The 21,065-nt window shown below is 35.0% G+C and overlaps 2 protein-coding genes and 1 pseudogene across 5 annotated transcripts; all 3 read right to left on the bottom strand.

The window, feature by feature from the left end:
- Positions 1 to 1,076: 1,076 nt before the first annotated feature.
- On the bottom strand, positions 1,077 to 8,739 carry LOC132116728 (EGF-containing fibulin-like extracellular matrix protein 2). 4 transcript variants are annotated; one of them, XM_059525603.1, is made up of 11 exons: positions 6,412 to 6,462; positions 6,140 to 6,188; positions 5,194 to 5,246; positions 4,695 to 4,907; positions 4,467 to 4,589; positions 4,190 to 4,306; positions 3,510 to 3,629; positions 3,306 to 3,425; positions 3,088 to 3,214; positions 2,781 to 2,976; positions 1,077 to 1,641 (listed from the first exon to the last, which is right to left on the bottom strand). In XM_059525603.1, exons 3-11 carry the CDS (start codon positions 5,213 to 5,215, stop codon positions 1,480 to 1,482), a joined length of 1,200 nt encoding a protein of 399 aa, XP_059381586.1. In that variant the 5' UTR covers positions 5,216 to 5,246; positions 6,140 to 6,188; positions 6,412 to 6,462; the 3' UTR covers positions 1,077 to 1,479. The 4 variants fall into 4 exon arrangements, with proteins under 4 accessions (XP_059381586.1, XP_059381587.1, XP_059381585.1 ...); XM_059525604.1 differs by lacking the exon at positions 5,194 to 5,246 and adding an exon at positions 8,599 to 8,725 and having other exon boundaries at positions 1,091 to 1,641; positions 2,781 to 2,864; positions 6,412 to 6,677; XM_059525602.1 differs by lacking the exon at positions 5,194 to 5,246 and adding an exon at positions 8,599 to 8,739 and having other exon boundaries at positions 1,094 to 1,641; positions 6,412 to 6,634.
- Positions 8,740 to 10,920: 2,181 nt separating this feature from the next.
- On the bottom strand, positions 10,921 to 12,276 carry LOC132116729 (acidic fibroblast growth factor intracellular-binding protein B-like; annotated as a pseudogene).
- A 928-nt stretch (positions 12,277 to 13,204) lies between these two features.
- On the bottom strand, positions 13,205 to 14,733 carry fosl1b (FOS like 1, AP-1 transcription factor subunit b). The gene is made up of 4 exons (XM_059525605.1): positions 14,594 to 14,733; positions 14,107 to 14,340; positions 13,613 to 13,720; positions 13,205 to 13,527 (listed from the first exon to the last, which is right to left on the bottom strand). Exons 1-4 carry the CDS (start codon positions 14,696 to 14,698, stop codon positions 13,390 to 13,392), a joined length of 585 nt encoding a protein of 194 aa, XP_059381588.1. The 5' UTR covers positions 14,699 to 14,733; the 3' UTR covers positions 13,205 to 13,389.
- Between the last annotated feature and the right edge of the window lie 6,332 nt (positions 14,734 to 21,065).

A 21,065-nucleotide genomic window follows, 5' to 3' on the forward strand; every position in this document is an offset into this window, starting at 1 on the left:
GAATGTTGAGAACAAACGCTGTTTAGTAACCGACATTCTTTTGTGTTCCACAGGAGAAAGACATTCGGAGTCTTAGAAAACCGAAGAATGTAAAATATTACAGCATCATCTGATATGATTGCCACTGAGCTCAGCTACTCCTGTCACACCTACATCCATCTGCTGCACTGCCCACAAGCCCTCTGTGCCAAAACTGACCATCGATGAGCTCATCATTTCCCTGATAGAGCTACCATCACACTTATCACACTTATCGCTTGACAATACACTACATGCCGTTATAATTTACACTCAGATCCTTTCACATGCATAGCAGTAATAAATCAGACGCTGACTCAAACAGAACTTCCTACTCGTTTTGTTCCAAAACAAGTGTGAGATGACCAGCCCATTGATAAAATTATGTTAATGAATGGCCTGCAAAACAGAAAGGTATCGGTTATTAGGTATTGGTTTTTTATTCATTAACTTGTCCCATCTTTATGAATATGGTCAATTTAAATATACAGGACAACTTTAAAGCTTTCTATATCTTGTAGCAAATACATAGGATTTCCAAGATGAAAAATTATTGTTAGGTAGAGTAGTTTTCAAAGGACAGTATAATAACATGCCTTAAAAAAAGAACATAAATGTGACAATTATTTGAGTTAACTTTGGCGCTTAAACCTGACTGTAAACATTGTTCTTTCAGGTAATAGCAGAACAGTGTGCACCAGTGTTACGCTGTCACCACGTGGAGACACCTGAGTAATGCATTTCATTTATGCAGATCATAAATGCTCACTCTCAACAAAAACTTTAACCGAATTATTACCGTGTACACAAAATGGGATATTTTCAGCATACAGACAAGAAAGGAAAGAAGATTATAAAAACAAAGATGTGAAAGGAGGATTAGAAAATACATATTTTTTATTTTTATGTATTACTTTTACAATGTACTGTAGTTCAGCAAAAAAAAAAAAGAATGATTTAATTTTGTAGTCTTGAATTCAATGAGCAAAATACAACAATTTACATAAAACTGGTCTCACAAAATATTTACAAAGAAAATGGTTGTCTTCATGTTTCATTTAAGGCTTATAGAAACCTGGATTTTTCTTTCATATGTTAATGTTTTCTGAGATTACACTGGATAAACATAATTACAAAAGCATTTTGGAATGTGTATTGCATTTTGGTTAGATAATTCTATAATTATTTTTTTTAGCTGGTCTTAATAACTAATTCTATCTTTCTGATATATCTGCAGCGTGTTGCATCTGTATGTGTTTGTATGCTGCTTGTATGTGTGAGAATGACAAAGTGAGACGAATGAATGTTCAGATGCTTTAGCGCTTCCCAGAATAGGCCTGCAGTCAGCGGCCAAAGTCAGCCACCAAAATAGATGATTTCACATCATTAGGTGGTGAATTGTGGAACTGTGTTTCCAAATTTCAAAACATAAAAGCAGAAATAGACTCAATCTCTCTCTCCTCAGAAAGCATGAGGCCCAACATAAATGGAGAGGCGCAGAACAGAGCTGGTCTGGTAGCTCATGAGAGGATTTACCGACACCATCTCCAGATCGAGGATGTACTCCTTCGGTCCCGTCACTGCCCTGGCCAACACCAATATGGCACTGATGTTGTTGATTTGCTAGAAAGAAAAAATTACAAAAATAAATGAGTCCAAAAGTAGGAGAATCTGAGATTTTTAAAATTTAACACGTTAAATAGCCCTGTTTTTTCAGAACATGCTTCACAACGGCTTGTTGCTCTTGTTCTGTCCAGGCTGGATTATTATTGCTCCAGTTCTATCAAACCTTTACAATTAATCCAGAACGCGGCAGCAAGGTCAATTTTTAATGAGCCAAACAGAATGTACGTCACACCTCTGTTTATCAATTTGCACTGGCTACCATTAGCTGCTCACATAAAATTCAAGGCATTAATGCCTACAACCACCACTGACTCTGCACCCCTTAATTATCATTGCTTAAATTGTCCTAATTTGTAAGTCACTTTGCATAAAAGCGTCTGCTAAATGACTAAATGTAAATGTAAATGTGAAATAGGATACAAATATTGAAGATTCTGTACTATATTAAATAACAAACAAATACAAATAAAATGTGTCATCAAGTATTAAAAATAAAATAAAATAAAATAAAATAAAATAAAATAAAATAAAATAAAATAAAATAAAATAAAATAAAATCTGTTTAAAAAGTTTGGGGCTGTTATGTTTTTTTTTAATAACACTTTTTTCCAGCAAAGATGCATTCAATAGATTAAAATAAAGACATATTTAATGTTGAAAAAAATTATATTTTAAATAAATGTAATTCTTTTCATCAAATAATCATAAATGTACAAATTTCACAGAATTTCACAGATTTTCATACAATTATTAAGCAGCACAGCTGTTTTCAACACTGATAATAATGAGAAATGTTTCTTGATCACCAAATCAGCATATTAGAATGATTTCTGAAGGATCATGTGACACTGAAGACTGTAATGTAATGACAGCTTTGACATTGCAGGAACAAATTACATTTTAAAATATATTAAAATAGGAAACAACAGTTAAAATTCTTGTATCAATAATATTTCACAATATTACTGTTTTTACTGTATTTTGATCAAAGCATAAGAGACATGTCATGAACCCAGATGAACGATTATAAAAAAGAATACGAAACAGAATCATTTTCACCAGTATTTACTGGATCACACATTATGTAACCTTATGTTAAACTGATGTTTAATGGCTGTTGTGTGTCTCTGACTAACCCGTATGTAGAATTCTTCATTTTCGTCTCCAGAACGAATGCGGAAGGAGTTGTAGGCTCCAGGATAGACGCTGGTGGCCTGGATCTGGAAGACGTCGGAGGGAACGGAGCGCTCAGAGGTGATGCTCATGTATCGATGCACAATGGAGAAGGTCAGGTCACGACACCCTGGCTTCACCACAGGACATATACAACGACTGGACCGAAAGAAAGTGACACAAGGAAAAGGAAAAGGGGTGTTAAATAATCTAAAATGTCTGATTTTGATTAAATTATAAGCTTCCTTCAAACCAATAGAAATGGCTCACTTCTCTGAGACCTGGATGTAGGGGTCCTGGCAGCGGTTGGAGCTGACACACTTATGTCCACCATGGATATTCACACAGACCTGTCCCTCGCCACACAGATGAGCGCCTGTCTCACACTCATTCACATCTACACACAGAATTGTTATGACAAATTGAAACCAAGGGAAATGTGATTATAAGAGTCGAGTGTAAAAACAAAAGGGATTTTGTTTCAGTACCTTGGCAGAGTCGTGTTCCAACTAGCTCGTAACCTTCTGGACAAACACAGGAGAATCTTCCAGGCTCGTTCACACACTGAAACTGGCAAAGGAAACTGGAATAGCTGCACTCATCAATATCTGTGAGGAGAGAAAGGAAACCAGTTACACTCAGCACATAGTCAATTGGTCAAAAACTATTAGGATTATGTCTTTTGCACTAACCATTGCATGAGTACCCATCGGGTCCCAGGTCATAGCCTTGATCACAGCGACACAGGAACGTACCGTAACTGTTGTAGCACCTTTGCTGACAAGGTGCTCCCATCTCACACTCATTTACATCTGACAACAAAGAAGAAAGATTTGAGAAACTTACTTACTGACAAATAATCTGAATCGACAGCGTTAAAGCAATAATCTACCCAATAATAATAATAAAACAATCACATGTGCAGTGTTCTGGGTTTATAGGTGTACAGGTGATGCTGACTTCCAAAGCACAATGACTGTATCATAAAACAGTACATATGACCTGTGTGCTACTGTACAATTCAATTGTTTAGTTAGAGTAAAAAAAAAGGTGTCCTTGTTACGCGTTACATGTACCTACTATTATAATAACAATAAATTATGCATGATGTAGTTCATTAATATTACTCAGTACTTAAATGTATAATTACAGTGTAACAAGTACAACTTAAAATAAAGTGTAACCTGCTATGATATAGAGCACAAATCATATGAACTTCTTTTTATGCTCATGTTATGCTACTTTTCTGTTATTTTTGGAGTTCAAGCGACCCTATCTGTTTGAGTTTTGACTAACTTGTCAAACTACTATACTTAAATTAGCATTTAAGCTCATTTTGGTTGCACAAAATGTATGTTGTTTAAGGACTTACCAACACAGGATCTATTGTTTCCCGCCAGCTGGAAGCCAGGCTCGCATTCGCAAGAGAAAGATCCTGGCACGTTCACACAGCGATGCTGGCAGTACCTGTTCCTGCACTCGTCGATATCTTAACAGATGAGAGGAGATACTTTCTATAGACTGCAGAACAGAAGCTTAATCTTATGCTAAATTAAATTGACCATATTGATTCTTCACTGCAAAATAAATCTTGAATTGAATCTTGTATTGTGAAAAGTGGAAATTAAAAACATAATTTCTTCTCTTACCCACACACTCTATGCCAATCTTGCTGTAGCCGTCAGGGCACTGACAGGTGTAGGTTCCCACAGTGTTGATGCATTCCTGGCTGGGTTGACAGTCATGCATGTCCAATTCACACTCATCAATGTCTGTCCAAAACACGAGGAAGAGCTTTAGGATATCATACTGATACACATATACAATCTAATACCACACAAATAGGCTTTGCCTGCATTTGGCATTAAATAACACACCCACACAGGTATCTCCTTGGGCCCTGTAGCCTACGGGACAGGGGTTAAAGGCCTCATTACTCTCCACAGGCACACTGGGCTCTGATTGGCTGGAGGGCTCAGGTGCGGTGATCACAGAGGCAGAGCTTGGAAGGCACAGGTAACCACCATAGTGATTAAAGCATTTCATCTCTCCCTGACAAGCCTGCTGGATAGTCTCACACTCGTTTATGTCTAAGTAAAACAGAGAACAGAATATACATATATATGTAGCTTTACAAGTAATTTGAATATCCTAGTTATTACATTTGTTTATTAATTACTAGACATACAAAAACAAATATACATACCGTATAAACAACACAAGATAATAAACAGAAAAAAAGACAGAGGTTTAGTTCTTTTACTTTTAGTTATCTAACTCTTTAGCAACTAAAATCATACAGTACAGTATATATATTTTGTTATCTATACACTTAAAGGGACAGTTTACCCAAAAATGAAAATTCTGTTTACTCACATTTACATTCACTGGCACTCATGTCATTCGAAACCTGAATGACTTTTTTTCTTCTGTGAAACATAAAAGATTATATTTTAAGAAATTTTATCTTTTTATTTATTTATTTATTTTATTTTTTATTTATTTTTTCCAAAACTGTTAAGTTACCAGCATTCTTTTAAATATCTTCTTACAGGAATCATTTTTGGGTGAACTGTCCCTTTAAGAAAGCCAATAAACATTAAAATATAATTTTGAAAGATATCAACCAAAAAGAATCATCTGTATCATTTACCAAACAAAATTATAAGAACCATGAAGTTAACAGGTATATTTTGGTCTTAAAAAAAACGTTTAATAGTTTATAAATAGTTTTGTATGTCCACACAATATTATTAACCAATCAAAAGACATTTGATGAGACAATGAAGCGGAATCAATCAGATTTCAAAATGGGTTGAGTTACCACAAGCTGCAGAAAAAGGGACCAATCAACCAACAACATTATTTCTTGGTTAACACTAAATCTTAGATCAAATTAATTTATTGCTTGTTGCTCATTTAATTTTTTATTGCGTTGTGCTTGGCTTAGGATGTGCTGTATATCTAGAATATTAAACTGGGACAGAAAGTACTTTAACATTGATACATAATTTATATAAACTACTTAATTTAGCCATTTATATGAAGCAGGATTTTAGACCAATAAGACTTGAAAGTGGGTGGGGCTACCCTGCACAGCTTTACATCTACAGCTTCTTTTAATCGTCTTTGCTTAATGTCTTGTTTACTCAGGACACAGTGTATTATAACATTCAGAGATGCGGCCAGACACAGGGGCAGGACAGAGGGATGTGCATGTGACATTTAACCAACAAGATAATTTGGGGAAATGCATCATTTTCTCATCATCATCTCTCTCTCTCTCTCTCTCTCTTTCTCTGGCACATGACCTTACACCCACCTCGACAGAGTTGAGTCTGCACGTCCCACTCATAGCCATCTGTACACTCCTGGCAGAGAATACACACTTTATTGTGTAGCATCACACTCAAACACTTTTATTGACAGGAACATGACTTCTAGTGCAAACTGATTTCTGATAGTATACAATACCACACTGTACTGTATGTGCCAAGTTCCGTAGGAAGGCAGATAGACATGTACATGTTTCAGCATGATGGAAGACTGAAGAGGAAGACAGAAGAACAGGGAGAAATTGTCACAATTACTTACTGTGTAAGAGTCACGTTCAGCAGGAGACTGACAGATTGTAGCAGGAAGAACAACCAGACCCACGCAAAGTAGCACATATGTGGCCTTCATAGTTACAGGGTACAGGACATTCACAAGAATGGACAAGTGTATAGTTGTCGTTAAGGCACACTCTCAGGACAGAGACCCAATAAGAGCGAGAGCAGACGTGTGAAGTGGGTCTGTTCAGTTCCTGTCGTCTCCTCTAGGAAAATAAAGAAGGGGCAGAGAGACAGGTGGGGTGAGACCTTGTAAATAAAGAACAACAAAGGTTATTGCAAATAAACATGTTAACAGGAATAGTATACAACATAATCATTTAGAAGCAGTGAAAGTGATCTGTTGAAAAGGCCAGCATTGCTGACCACCCCTACATGTTTTGTTTTGGATACTGGTGTGCTGGTGTCCCCGTTTGGATTGTTAACTAGCTTAACTAGCAGTACAATTTACACGTACAACAACGTTTCGTTTTTTTATAGCATTTAATTATTCTAGGCCAGAATTATTATGGTTAAATCTAAAACCATAAAAAAATAAACATTCTCGTTACTTGAAATAAAAGTTTACCTGAAATAAAATATTTAATAAAATGTAACTTTTTAAAATGTTAATTTCACTTTATTTCATTTAATTTTACTTGATGCACTAAAACAATTTAAAATAATTTATAAAAACCATATAGGCCTGTTTAAAAAATAAAAAATAAAAATGACAAAATACAAAATTACTAAAACTTTAAATTCAAATAAAAAACTAAAATATAAAAATAAAAACTAATTTAACATATAAATAAAAAACTATATATCTCGTTGATACTAAACACTGATCTAGGTAAATGTTATTCTTAATTCTTAATTCATGCTTGGAAATAATACATTGGTCAATTTATACAACTTGTAATATTGAATATATTAGCATATGTAAAAATAAAAATGTATTTAAATCAAGATTAAGAAAACTGTGAACATGCTGAATACTGTGCATTAACTAATTTTAATAAATTGCAAGTGTTTACGATAGCATTGTCCACCAGCTAGACCAGCACAAACCTGCATGAATGAGAACAGAAATTCTCACTCTTTTTATTGTAGTGAGATTAGGTTTACTTTAACATGACTGTAATTCTTCAACAAATATTACTCCATGGATAGTGATAAATGTGAGTTTGGGGTTTAGTGCAGTGATTTTGATCTCGCTAACTAGGCAGTTCTTGTAAACAAGGCAAGCTGGTGCATATAATCAGATATTGCATGACGGATTTTCCATTCCTCCTCACATAACTATCTGGAGATAGTTATTCACACCTTCATCTCACCCTGACTACTTTACGATTAAAAAGTCAAGTCACATACAATATACTATTTAACTTCACATCACATACTTTATACCAACAAAACTAATTATGGGTTCTCTTTGAGATAATAAATATCTCTTTGAAATAATTGCAGGTGACCACTTTTTACTTTGTAGCACATGGGACTTTATACTGTCCAAAATGCTGCTGCTAGAAAAGTATTTCAACTGTTCTGGCCTCTTTTACTATAGTACAGCATTTATTTCAAGGCCTCATTATTTTTTATAACTGTAAAACAAATAACAGACCTTCTCAGCCATCATTATCCCTCCTGGAATCTCATAACATATACTTCTGCTTACACACACATTTCAAGATTAAAGATGATCTTTTACGGTTAAATGCATTATACCATTTTAATTGCTTTTGTACATCAGTTTTTTATATGTCCTATATAAAAACAGTGACATGACTTTACATGGATTTCTATGAACTTGTTCTGCTGTTTATTCTGGAACAGCAGAATTGGCCAGTGTCTGAACTCTACAGGATATGACTACAGAGGCAATTCCATGCACTCAGATCTGTCCAAAAACAAGGCACCAGGCTTGTCTGTAACCATTAACTACAACTGTTTCCAATTCAAACTACAGGTTTCTACCACATCTAAGCATGATAGCAAAGCATTGACTAATTTCTGTCACAAGTCAACAATGAGCACAACGTCCTGGAATGATACATTTCTCATGCATGCTTTATCAAATGCCTTTCTCTCCAAGTATGCTTGAATAATCTCACTTGTATTAAGTACTGCTATGCTCAATTTTACAAACTGCAAGTGCACAGGAGTTAAATACAGATGGTTTGAAACTCACTTTCTTAAATCTGTCCAGCAGAAGCTGTCTCGTTCTTCTATCTCTGTGGATTTCTCTCTCCCTCTTCGTTTAACGGACTGTTTTTAGAACTCTGTGACAAAAGACAGGACCCAGGCAGTGATAACTAGTGTATTTTATATGTCAGGAAAGGTGCAACACTATAGAAAGGAGCTTAGGACATCCCACTTCTTTCCCTCCACCCACTCCTGAACAGCCCCCGCATCTCAGCCACCCTTCACCCTCCTGCTTTGTTTTTTCCTCCAGGCCTCAAGGATTCTAATTCCTTGCTTCCTTACCAAATCCCAAATCCATCACTCAAGGGGAAAAAAATGGCAAACCAATCCATCTGGGTTATATTAGGCAAATCCTGTGCAATTCATAGGCCTTAATTATTTCCCATTTTTAATACACTTCGGCTTATTAACTTTCATCCTTGTGGAGCTCGCTTGTGTCTGACACTGCTGGATATTTACTGGGGGCTGTCGAAAAGGAATGCAGACACAAATTAACAGGGTAAAAAAGGAGGCATGACCATTTGTAGGGGTGACAGCTGTCCTGGGACTGTCCTTCTATAAGGTAGTAAAAGTGTCTCCAGATCCATTCACTTCAGAGCTGACCAGCCAATAGTAGCCCCCTGCTGTTGACCCACACCTGCTGGGCATACAAACAGGTAGCTACTTCACTGTGGGAAAACATTGATCACATGCACACTTACTTTGAGATAATTACCCTCCCCGACACTCTTTAAAATAAAGGTTCCAAAGGGGGGTTTGAAATGTTGTGTTAGAAATGACATAAAAGAACCATTGTTGGTTTCCCCAAAGCACCTTTCAGTGAACAAATGTACATCTAACATCTAAGAGAAGCATCACAATAATACACAAGATATCCACAATAACTCCAGTTCATCAATTAAAAAAGAAATAGTTTTTGTAATAAATGTTTTTAACTTAAAGTCATGTTAAAAATTCTCTATCAAACTTTGCCGAGTAATTAATTTGTGTTAATTTAATTTGTGTGAATCGGGAGAGAAATATGCACAGATCAAGCTGTTTACAAGCGAAAACAGTCCAAAACAGCTCTAAAAAATATAGTGACAGACTTTGATGTGAGATGAAAACCCAATGAACTATTTTACTGGATTATTATGGATTATAGACTTGTCTTTTGGCCAGAAGTGACAGTTTAAAGTATAAATGCCTTAATAATGGATATGTTTTTCTTCTTTTCTGATGAAATCTGAAAGCTTTCCGACCCTGCATAGACAGCAATGCAAATGACATGTTCGAGACCAAAAATGGTAGTAAAGACTTTGTTAAAATAGTCCACTTGGCATCTGTGGTGCAACTGTAATGTTACAAAGCTTTGAGAATACTTTTTTTGCACAAAGAAAACAGACTTTATTCAACAATTTCTTCCGTTCCATATCAGTCTTCGCAACGCATTCACAATAGTGCCCCATTATCTTTGAGCACAAAATTCAATTAAGACCTTTTCTATGATATTCAAATTTTTTGAGATGCACCTGTACAATGTCAGTGCATTACCTTCTCCACAAGGTCGATAAACAGATCTCGGACATCTTTGGTGTGTGTGAGTTTTGAGGCAATGTTAACTAGAGCTCTTGACAAGTTCTGAAGTACACCCACATCAATAAGCATCCATGTAATAAGACAAATTAATAAACAAAAACAAAATGTGTATATTACTCCAGTCTTCAGTGTCAAGTGATCCTCAAATCAATCTAAAATATTGCTTTTTAGGGCTCTCTGATGAATAGAAAGAATTGAATTTGAAATTGAAATCTTTCATAATTTTATTTATAAGTTGTCTAAGTACGGAAGAAAGACAACAAAGAGCATGAGAATGCATATACAATTGCTGTGATGCATTTAATTTCAAATTCATTTTGTGAATTTCTTTGAAAAGTGTGTCAGGAACAGAAGAGAGCGCATGAGGATAAAGATGAATGGAGGAGAGAGACCAAGCAAAACAGTAAGAGGATGAACACAACAGAAACATAAGGTTTAAGATGTGCCTGTGTGTTCTCTAGGTTTACGATTCCTTTCAATTAAAACTCTAAAAGCTTTCAATGGTTTAGCTGGTTGTATTAAATCACAATAGCACACGTGCATTTACATTATGAAGTACATAACCTCTTGTAAATCATCTTTATTACAAAACAAGGTATAAAACATTGTGATTGGCTCACACTTACGTTCCCTGAATTGGAAAGCTAAAATGTTCACAATTATCAATAGGTGGGACAGCTGCTTTTTTATAGCACTAGCAATATACCTCATTTGGCCACGTGTGAAAGTCTCACCTTGCCAAAACATCAGACAGGAGAAAGTGACGCTGATGTTCTCCACCAGGGGGCCTCTTAGCTCTTCCTCCACTTGAGACACGCTTGAAATTGTCAAACTGAGAAAATGGTAGAAAGGTTAATTGTCCTTGCCGATGAACGAATAAATGTGTTAATTAGTTAACAAATTAACGAATGAATGAAGTAATATTAAATGAATTACAACATATAATAATATTACTTAATATTTAAATAGTGTACACAACAACATTTATGTAAATAAATACGGGAATAAAATAACAACAACAATTATTTTATATTTATAAGTGCTGTAAACCAACAACATTTATGTAAGTAAATATATGTGAATATTAATAATTAAATATTTTTTAAGTGTTGTACACTGACAACATTTCTGTAAATGAATGTCAATAAATTAGTACTTATTAATAATAACAATTACTTTGCTGTAATATTTCTAAGTATTGCACAATGACAGCATATTCGTGAATAAATATGTGAATACAACAATACTACTAATATTATTATTTAATATTCCTTAGTATTGCCCACTGAAATTTCTGTAAATAATACATTGATAAATTAGTACTTAAATACTACTGAGCCATTTTTTTAGAATAACAATTATCATTTTATCATTTTAAAAATCACCATCATGTAATATTTAAGTACAGTTCACTGACAACAAATTTCTAAATAAATATATATGTATGCTAAAATAATAATATTAATAATAATAATAAATATAAAAATTTCTGTAAAACAATATTGCTAAATATGCAGTATTCATCCTTTGTTTGTGAGGCATTCATAAATACAAGAGGCCAGAGTGTGCAGCACCTGTCGACAATAGCTCTGACAATAGGAGTGCAACCCCAGTCTTTGAACTGATAGCGTCCCAGTCTTTTTTGGTCCCTTTGGAGAGTTTCTTTCCCAGCACCTCACTGGTAAACACACCATCAAACTCATAATATCTACTGGACAAATATCGCAACAAACAAATAAGCTCAGCAAAACAGTAATGATGCCCTAACTAACAACTAAAACTAAAAAAAAAACCTATTGGGACTGGAGGAGCCGCTCACACATCTGGCATGTTCTGAACTGGTCCATGGTGTCGTTGTGCAGAACTTCTGCATTGACTTCACACTCCTGCAAGGCACCTGCTTCCATCCGTATTCTCACCGCATCGGTGACTATATACCAACATGAAGAATATATCATTATCTCAAGTGTTAAACATTAAAAGTGTGTATGACAAACTCATATGCAGCCACATATTAACCTGTGTGTTCATCCAACCACAGCTGGTACACATCTTCATCCAGGACAGTGGTGTTCCCCACAAACATTGATTGTGATTTTTAAAATAAACTGTTAGTACTGTAAGTAGTATTTAAATATACATACGTACAGTGGTAAAACATTATCTTTACTTGTAAAAACAAAAGGAATCTCCAAATGATTTGGTATTGATTTTCTCCAAAAAGTTATTATTTGTTGTAATGTTAAAATGGAGCTTTACTCGGTGTTGGAATAATTATATAATTTTGTGATACTTTGTAAAAAAATAAATAAAATTGTGATATTGTGAATGTAATATATACTATTTATAAAATGTGATATAAATCACATTTTATATTTTTAAATATACTTTATTAAATATTAATATTTTATTAAGGTTTAATATAATAATACGACTATGTAATAGTATTATATTTTCTATATTTAATAATATTATAATATTTATATATGCTATATATTACTTTTAAAAGTTTGGTGTCAAAGTTCAAAAGAAATGAAGTTTTATAAAGCAGGACTGAACTGGCAGTAAAAATTTACTGTTTAAAAAATGTAATTCCAGATAAATGCTGTTTATTTATATGTTCTGTTAATCAAAAAAATGGTGAAAACTATGGATCAATTTCCACAAATATATTTTAAGTGGCACAACCCTTTTTCAACACTGATAATAAAATAAATGTTTCTTGTGGAACAATGATTTCTGAAAAACGCTGAAGACTGGAGTAAATGGCTGCTGAAAATTCAACTTTGCTATCACAGGAATTACTATATAGTAAAATAAATATAAAATAGAAAACAGTTCAAATAGTAATAATATAAAAAAATATATATTTTTTCTGTACTTTTGAACAGCATATATACTTAAATATTAGCTAAATAATAAACATAATATATAGAGCTCACACTCAACCAAGGTCAACACCTGTCGCTACATCCTGGTACAAACAATCATTAGACAGAGAAGCAACAACATTTGAATCTGTAGTTTATTATGAAAACAAGTGAAACCAATTGTGCATGCAAGATAATAATTCTCAAGGTATCACTGAAATAGATTTTAACATTTCGCTTTCTTTAACAAATATATGCTTATTATGTTATATAATCCACAGCTGATCTGAACCAGCAGACTCAGCACTAAACACGACCAGCATCAGTAATTATTCTCGGTTTAGGTCATTTAACTTGCAGATGGGCATATGTGCCTCAAAAACCAACTCCAGCCTCTCTCTCTCCCTTTCAAGAGCAGCGATCTCTTCCTCCAGTTGAGTCTTTACATGTTCCAAATGATCCGCCTCCTAAAAGAGAAAGCACAAGCTCAGGACATGCGGCTAATGGCTAAACATGGTCTATAACACAAATAAGTAGGCCTACTGATCTCACATTCTGTAACATGTCTATAAGCATCCGACGGCGGTCCCGACACCTGGCAGCTGCTACTCTGTTCCTTTCCCTGCGGATCCTTATCCTGTCAAGTTCCTCAGAGGACATCTATAAATGCCGAGAAGGTTTTAGCAAGGCAATTCCAAATTTTATTTAAGAACCAAGCTTCAGTCTAAAAGAGTGATGGTGCTGCCATCTTATGGTTGATATCAAGAAAACAAACACACAACAGTTCTACCCAATTCCAAATATGCTGTTCCTGTTACTCATCCACTGGCACCAATGACAAAATGAGCCATCCATCTGAGCCTGCGCTTTAAGATTCCCGCTCTAATACTACAGAGCTGACTCACCCCACATGCCCCTTTGTGATTCAGGTGTGAGTCATTTCACTCATTTGCCATAAATGAATGAATCACCGAAACCCGTCAAGTTTACTTTCACTATTTTCTGCATTCTAAACTCTGAAAATATCAGAAATTCCAATAACTTACATATTTTTCAGCATGTCCTACTGAACTGTCTCCCACTGCTCCACAGGACGGGTCAGGGCTGGAGCACTGTGACAAACAGGGGCCGTTGGGCACGGTGGTGGGTGTGAATGAGGAAAATGTTCCCAAGTTGGTCTCTGATTGGAAAAGTATAGAGGACAGCTGAAGCCACTGAAGATCTGGACTAGATAACATCCCATCAAGATTTGGGCTGGATGTTGTGCCCTCAGTAAGATTCTGCAAAAATTAAATAACACAAAATAATACAATAAAAAAAAAATACATGAAAATAAAGAAAAAAATATAATGGTTATAATTAGCTATATTTAGGCTCAAAAACAATTAGCCTAGTATAAGATTTTTTTCATAAAAAAAAACTAACAATTATTTCCTGTTCTACTGTATTTATTCTAGATTCGGTTGATTTTAAGAAACACACGACACTTAATATCTTAACATAAATAAATAAATAAATAAATAGCCTACGTACCGGACGTACGTGAAGAGCCGTTGAGTTCTCCGGTTCGATCCGTGCTGGAGAATTTTGGGAATCATGCATACGATAATACGATTCTCTTCCTTCATTATGACTCATTATGATCAAACCCGATCAGTTTTCTTTGAGTTCATATTATTTCTGTTTGTTAAGTTCGCTTAAGCCCATCTCCCGTGTTGTTAATTGCAAAACAGGCTCACAAATTCGGTAGGAGCGAGAATCCCAAAACTAGGATAAATCCATCAGAGCGAATGATGAAAAAAGACATCAAAACACGTGCTACAAGTTTTCTTAAAGTGTTTCAACGCCTCCTCACACCCACTCTCGCTCTCCTCCCCGTCTCTGTAGCTTCTTCTATCTTTTCCAATCTACCGCCTTTTCTCTTCTGTGGTCACTACAATGTCTTTAATGGCTTATGAAGATCTTCTTGCCAATAGCGCCAACTAACTGTAACTGAAATTATATTCGTAAGGAAACGAAGTAAATAAATTTAATCCTTGTGGTTTAAGGGCTACAGAAGCGTCCATAGCTCACACCCTTCACATGTTGAATTTCACTTACAGACATATTTTGCCAAGTGACTTGTAGGTTTGAAATGTATGAATAAGCGAACCGTTGCAGAACTGGTAGGACATCCGTGAATCACTGCACTTCATGGCGCGCTGGTTTGTACTGAATTCAGAAATACATTAAAATGAGGGAAAAAAATACTTGAAATCAAAAAAAAAAAAAACCTTTCAACCCTCACAATACTCAAGAATTTTGGTTTTAATTTCTGATTCGCTTTTTCATGTCATAAATAGACACTTAAACAAATTAGATGAGCTCCCAAAATTTTTTAAGATAATTATGGTCCATTATTAAAAGCATAAACCATAAGATATGTCCACCCTGTCTTGGATATATATATATATATATTACTGTTAAATTTGTTTTCGTTGCAAAATTAAGACGCAAATTATATTTTCTGAAAGGTATGATGTCCCTTTCCTAAACAGGGTTATTTGTTTGCTTTCAAATTATAAATACATTTAACAAATTAAACCATGTGTTTTTATAGAAACTCGTACGATTCACACGTGTATTTATTTTAATTTATTTATTGTTTGGAGAAAACTGATATTTGGATGCGGTTTTTTGTTTGCATGTTATTGCTCCAACACCTTGCTATTGAACACACTGGATTACATAGATATGATTGAATTATTATTTAAAATATTATTGTAAAATATCCAGATGACAGGGTGGACCAGCACATGAAGGGGTTGACACATAATGCAGAACACACGAAGCATGACGAAATATGACAATGAAACGTTTATTTCACACGTTTTACTGCAAATTGACAATCTGTAATAATAAATAATAAAATCACATCCTCATCACACTTGATATGTGTTCATTTTAGTTTCTAGTAATATTAACTACAAATGAATAGCTACTATATGTCCACCCTGTCATGTTTATGTTGAGTCTATGGAGTCTAATAAGTGGCCGACAGGGTGGACATTTTGAGCTTGAACTAGCATATTAGCTTACAACTAACTGTGATTGGCTAAATATTTAGTCTGGTTGTTGAAGAGAATTTGGTATATTTAAACGTACATATTTTGAAAATAATGTATTCTAATCACTGTTAGGCTTTGGCAAAGGAAGAAAATTTGTCAACTGAAAAGTCACCAACTTATTCACCTCAGCCGTTGAAATTCCAACCACTGAAAAGACAAAAAAATCTGCTGTCCTGATGTCACTAAAGTGGATGGCCTTTTCATAAAGGGGCAGATACCCCAATATGACAGGGTGGACAGTATTCAAGAGACATAGACAAGCTCTTCTTTTTTATTAAATAAAAATATAGTTTTTATTACCAAATGATCAATAGACTCAAATCGACTAATCACTTATTCACCAAAATATTAATAGGAGAACAATTTTTTTGTCACTGACTATTTAAAATTGACATTTTTATTGTTATACACTGCTATTTGTATTCTCATTGTGCGGTCTATTTGGGATAAATTGTTTTCTATTTATGATTGATGTCAAGGAACAAATTACAGTACATCACAGTTTACACAGAGTCTTTGCAACTGTCTTCATAGACGGAAAGGAAACATGGAGAAAACTATTCATTGTCAGAGAACTGATAGCCTCAGCCAAAACTGAGCTGTCTCAACAAGTATCTCTTGATCGAATACTGAGATTTGACACATATTTTAAAGAATTCATTGACACTGATGTGAATGCAGGAGTGCGGGAGCTTGACAAATTTCAAATATGTTATATTGCAAGCAACAAGCAGGATTCAAGGAAGTGTTCAACCATTACAGGTAAACCATTAATGTCTTTCACTCTATATTACTAGTGGTCAAAGTAAACATTTAAATGAATAAAATGTTTTTAACATTTTTCAGTGTCATTCAACAGATGCAACTCGGAATGGCACTACAACTAGCTTGCTGACACTGATTGAAGAAAAAGCCCCTACAATCCTGTGTGAACACGAAGAGACAAAGACGCTGTCTATTTAGTCAAGAAAGTTTCTTGTTAAAGCTGCTGTCAGTGACCTCATAGAAAAACATGGATTGTGCATATAAGGTGAATTTGTTTTCAAATTAAATTAAATTACATTATATTTAAATAAGTTATACATTTAATAAAACAGTTATAAGTAATTCAATAAATAAGTTAATTCAATAAATAAATGTAACTAAAGTATAAAGTACCAGTGTTAAGTCAGATTTTTTTTTTTTTCAGCTATCCATCTGGTACAGAAAAGATGGCACTAAGGAGATTGTGTCATTGTTCCCCTCAGTAAGGATTCAATGCCCTTTGGTGAAAATGAGGGACAGGTAAGGATTTTCTTACATTATAAAATGAATTACTTAGCAATGTGTACATAACCTGCTCAAGTATACTTGACTCCAACTTAGTTCTATTTTTGCCTTACCCGTGTCAGGAGCATTTTTATGATGGGCCATCTCACAGTGGATTTATAGAAATGAGACTATACGGAACATCAGACAGAAGTTTCAACAGAGCCAGCGGATGTACAGTTTGAAACATTGTTATTTTATACTGCACCCTTCTTTGCCAAGTCCAGATGAAACTGTGCCAAGTGAGTGGTTGACCCTGATAAAGAGGATGCGACCATCACCAGAGAATTAATATCAATAAAGACTGCAGTTGACTAAACCTTCAGTTACCGAAGTAGATGCATAACAAGAAAATCCACAACTGTAACTGAAATCTTCAAGGAATATCCCAGATTTCTTGACATGCCAGCTTTGGTAACAGACATGCCCAACTAAGAGAGAACTTTACACAAACTTGTATTTCATAATTGTAATATTTATATTTCTTTGTTTCTGTTTTTTTGCATTGAAGATGGACATCGAATTTTCCAAGCTCACAGATGTAAAAGAAGACTTGTTTGTCCGGAAATCGGAAGAGACCATAATTCCAAAGCTCAAGGAAATAGCAATGTTGGAGAAGAAAAATGACATCAGACACTCTCTGGAGAAAGCCGACAATCAGCATGACTGTATGATTTTCTGCCCCTGTTGCTTGTGCACACATTTATATACATAGTTTAAATTAGAAAAATAAATGTTAATTTTAAAATTCAGTTCATGATAAAGTAATCATATCAAATACATTTTGTATTTTGCATGTGACCTGCATCTTCAATTCATCAAGATGAGCTGTGTTACACTATGTTGAAGATCCTCATTCATAGGTACTTTTTCCAGTACTCACCCGATACCGATACCGCTATTTTTGAATTTACAATACATTTTTTAAATATTGGTTACAGAAATGAAAAGAATATGTATAATGTTAGTTGGTTAACTTCATTTATCAAATAGATAAATGAAGATCAGATCCTCCTATCAACCCTACTGGCAAAAGGCATCTCTGGAACCACACTTCAATGGTTTGAGTCTTACCTATCAGATAGGTCCTTCAAAGTATCTTGGAGAGGTGATAGGTCCTTCAAAGTATCTTGGAGAGGTGAGGTGTCCAAGTCACAACATCTAACTAATGGGGTGCCTCAGGGCTCAGTTCTTGGACCACTTCTCTTCTCTGTCAACATGGCATCATTAGGTTCTGTCATTCAGAAACATGGCTTTTCATACCACTGCTATGCTGATGACACTCAACTCTACATCTCATTCCATCCTGATGATCCGACGGTAGCTATTCACATCTCAGCTTGTCTAACAGACATTTCTTGCTGGATGACGGACCATCACCTTTAACTCGACCTTGCCAATACAGAACTGCTTGTGATTCCAGCAAACCCATCGTTTCATCACAATTTCACCATCAAGTTAAGCACATCAACCATAACTCCTTCAAAAACAGCTAGAAGCCTTGGAGTTATGATTGATTATCAGCTGACTTTCTCAGACCACATTGCTAAAACTGTCCGATCCTGCAGATTTGCTTTATTCAACATTAAGAAGTTCAGGCCCTTTCTTTCAGAACATGCTGCACAACTCCTTGTTCAAGCTCTTGTTCTGTCCAGGCTGGACTATTGCAATGCTCTCTTGGCAGCTCTTCCAGCCAGTTCTATCAAACATTTACAATTAATCCAGAACACGGCAGCAAGATGAATTTTTAATGAGCCAAAAAGAATACACGTCACACCTCTGTTTATCAATTTGCACTGGCTTCAAATAGCTGCTCGCATAAAATTCAAGGCATTGATGTTTGCCTACAAAACTACCACTGGCTCTGCACCCATTTACCTAAATTTGTTACTTCAGACTTATGTGCCCTCTAGAGGCTTGCTTTCTGCAAGTGAACGTCACTTGATTGTGCCATCCGAAAGAAGCACAAAGTTACTTTTACGGACTTTTAAATTAAATGTTTCTTCCTGGTGGAATGACCTCCCCAACTCAATCCGAGCAGCTGAGTCCTTAGCCATCTTCAAGAATCGGCTTAAAACCCACCTCTTCCATCTTTATTTGACCCTCTAAATTTAACACTCACTATTCTAATTCTATTCTTAAAAAAATCTAACTACTTTTCTAATCTTTTTATATTCTATTTTCTGTTCATTTATTATGCAATTGTGTGTGTGTGCCTGTGTGTGTGTGTATACATATATATATATGTATGTGTGTGTGTGTATGTGTGTGTGTGTAAAGACCTCTAACACTAACTTGCTCTATTCTTTTTTTATTCTATCTGTTTTGTTTTTATTTAACCATATTATTTAAAAGCCCATGCTACATGTACTGTGTTAACTGTAATATAACTGTGTGTATATACATATATATATATATATATATATATATATATATATATATGTATATGTATATATATATATATATATATATATATATATATATATATGTGACAGTATAGATGTTTGGTTTCGGGCTACTATTGGTTGCTTCATGTAAAAATATTCAGCCTATCACAGCTAAAAGCGGAGCATATATACATGCTTTGTAATGAATCACGTCACGGATAACATCAGCAATAGTCATGGCAGCAGGTGGATCTATTCCCAAGAGTAAACAAAGGAGGAATAAAAAACTGGTACCATGGTGGACAGAAGAGTGTCGTCAGGCTGTTAAAAACAGAAATAGGGCATTTAAACTAGTAAAAAACACCCATAACATGCAGCATTTGATTCAGTATAAGAAGGCGCAGGCTATTGTGTGAAGAACAGTACATCAAGCAAAAAGGGCAAGTTGGAAGAAATGTTGCAATGAAATAGGAAGATCAACACCTGTGGGAGAGGTGTGGGGAATGATAAAAAGGATGGGAGGAGAACGGAGGGAATGGGAAATTCCAGCTATAATTCCTGAGGAAGGAACAGCAATCTCCAATAAGGATAAGGCAGAGATAATGGCAAAAGCATTTGTAAAAATTCACAGTTCAGATAACCTGTCAGAAGTATGCAAAGTGAGAAAGGAAAGAACAATGGATCAGCATCCAGGTGTGTTAGACTGGAGGGAAAAAACTGATGATAAAATTGATGAACCTTTTAATATGTCAGAGTTGATGAGAGCAATAAATAGAGCTAAACCAACATCTCCAGGAAAAGATCAGATATGCTATGTGATGCTAAAAACATCTAGGGAAAGGAGCGCTCTTAAAGTTGCTGCACCTTTATAATAGAGTGTGGGAGGAGGGAAGATTACCGAATGCATGGAAAGAGGCAGTAGTCGTTCCAATAAGGAAACCTGGCAAGGATCCTTCTAAACCCTCCAGTTATAGGCCAATAGCATTAACATCAAATGTATGTAAAATTATGGAAAGGGTGATAACAGAAAGGTTATCGTATATACTAGAAAAAAGTGGAAAGCTAGCAAACTATCAGAGTGGTCTTAGGAAAGGAAGGAGTACCATGGATTCGGTGATAAGACTAAAATGAAATAAGAAAGGCTCAGGCCAATAAGGAATCAGTCATTACAGTGTTTTTTGATATAGAAAAAGCTTATGACAT

Source organism: Carassius carassius, chromosome 36 (assembly GCF_963082965.1).
Source record: "Carassius carassius chromosome 36, fCarCar2.1, whole genome shotgun sequence".
NCBI classification, from domain to species: domain Eukaryota; kingdom Metazoa; phylum Chordata; class Actinopteri; order Cypriniformes; family Cyprinidae; genus Carassius; species Carassius carassius.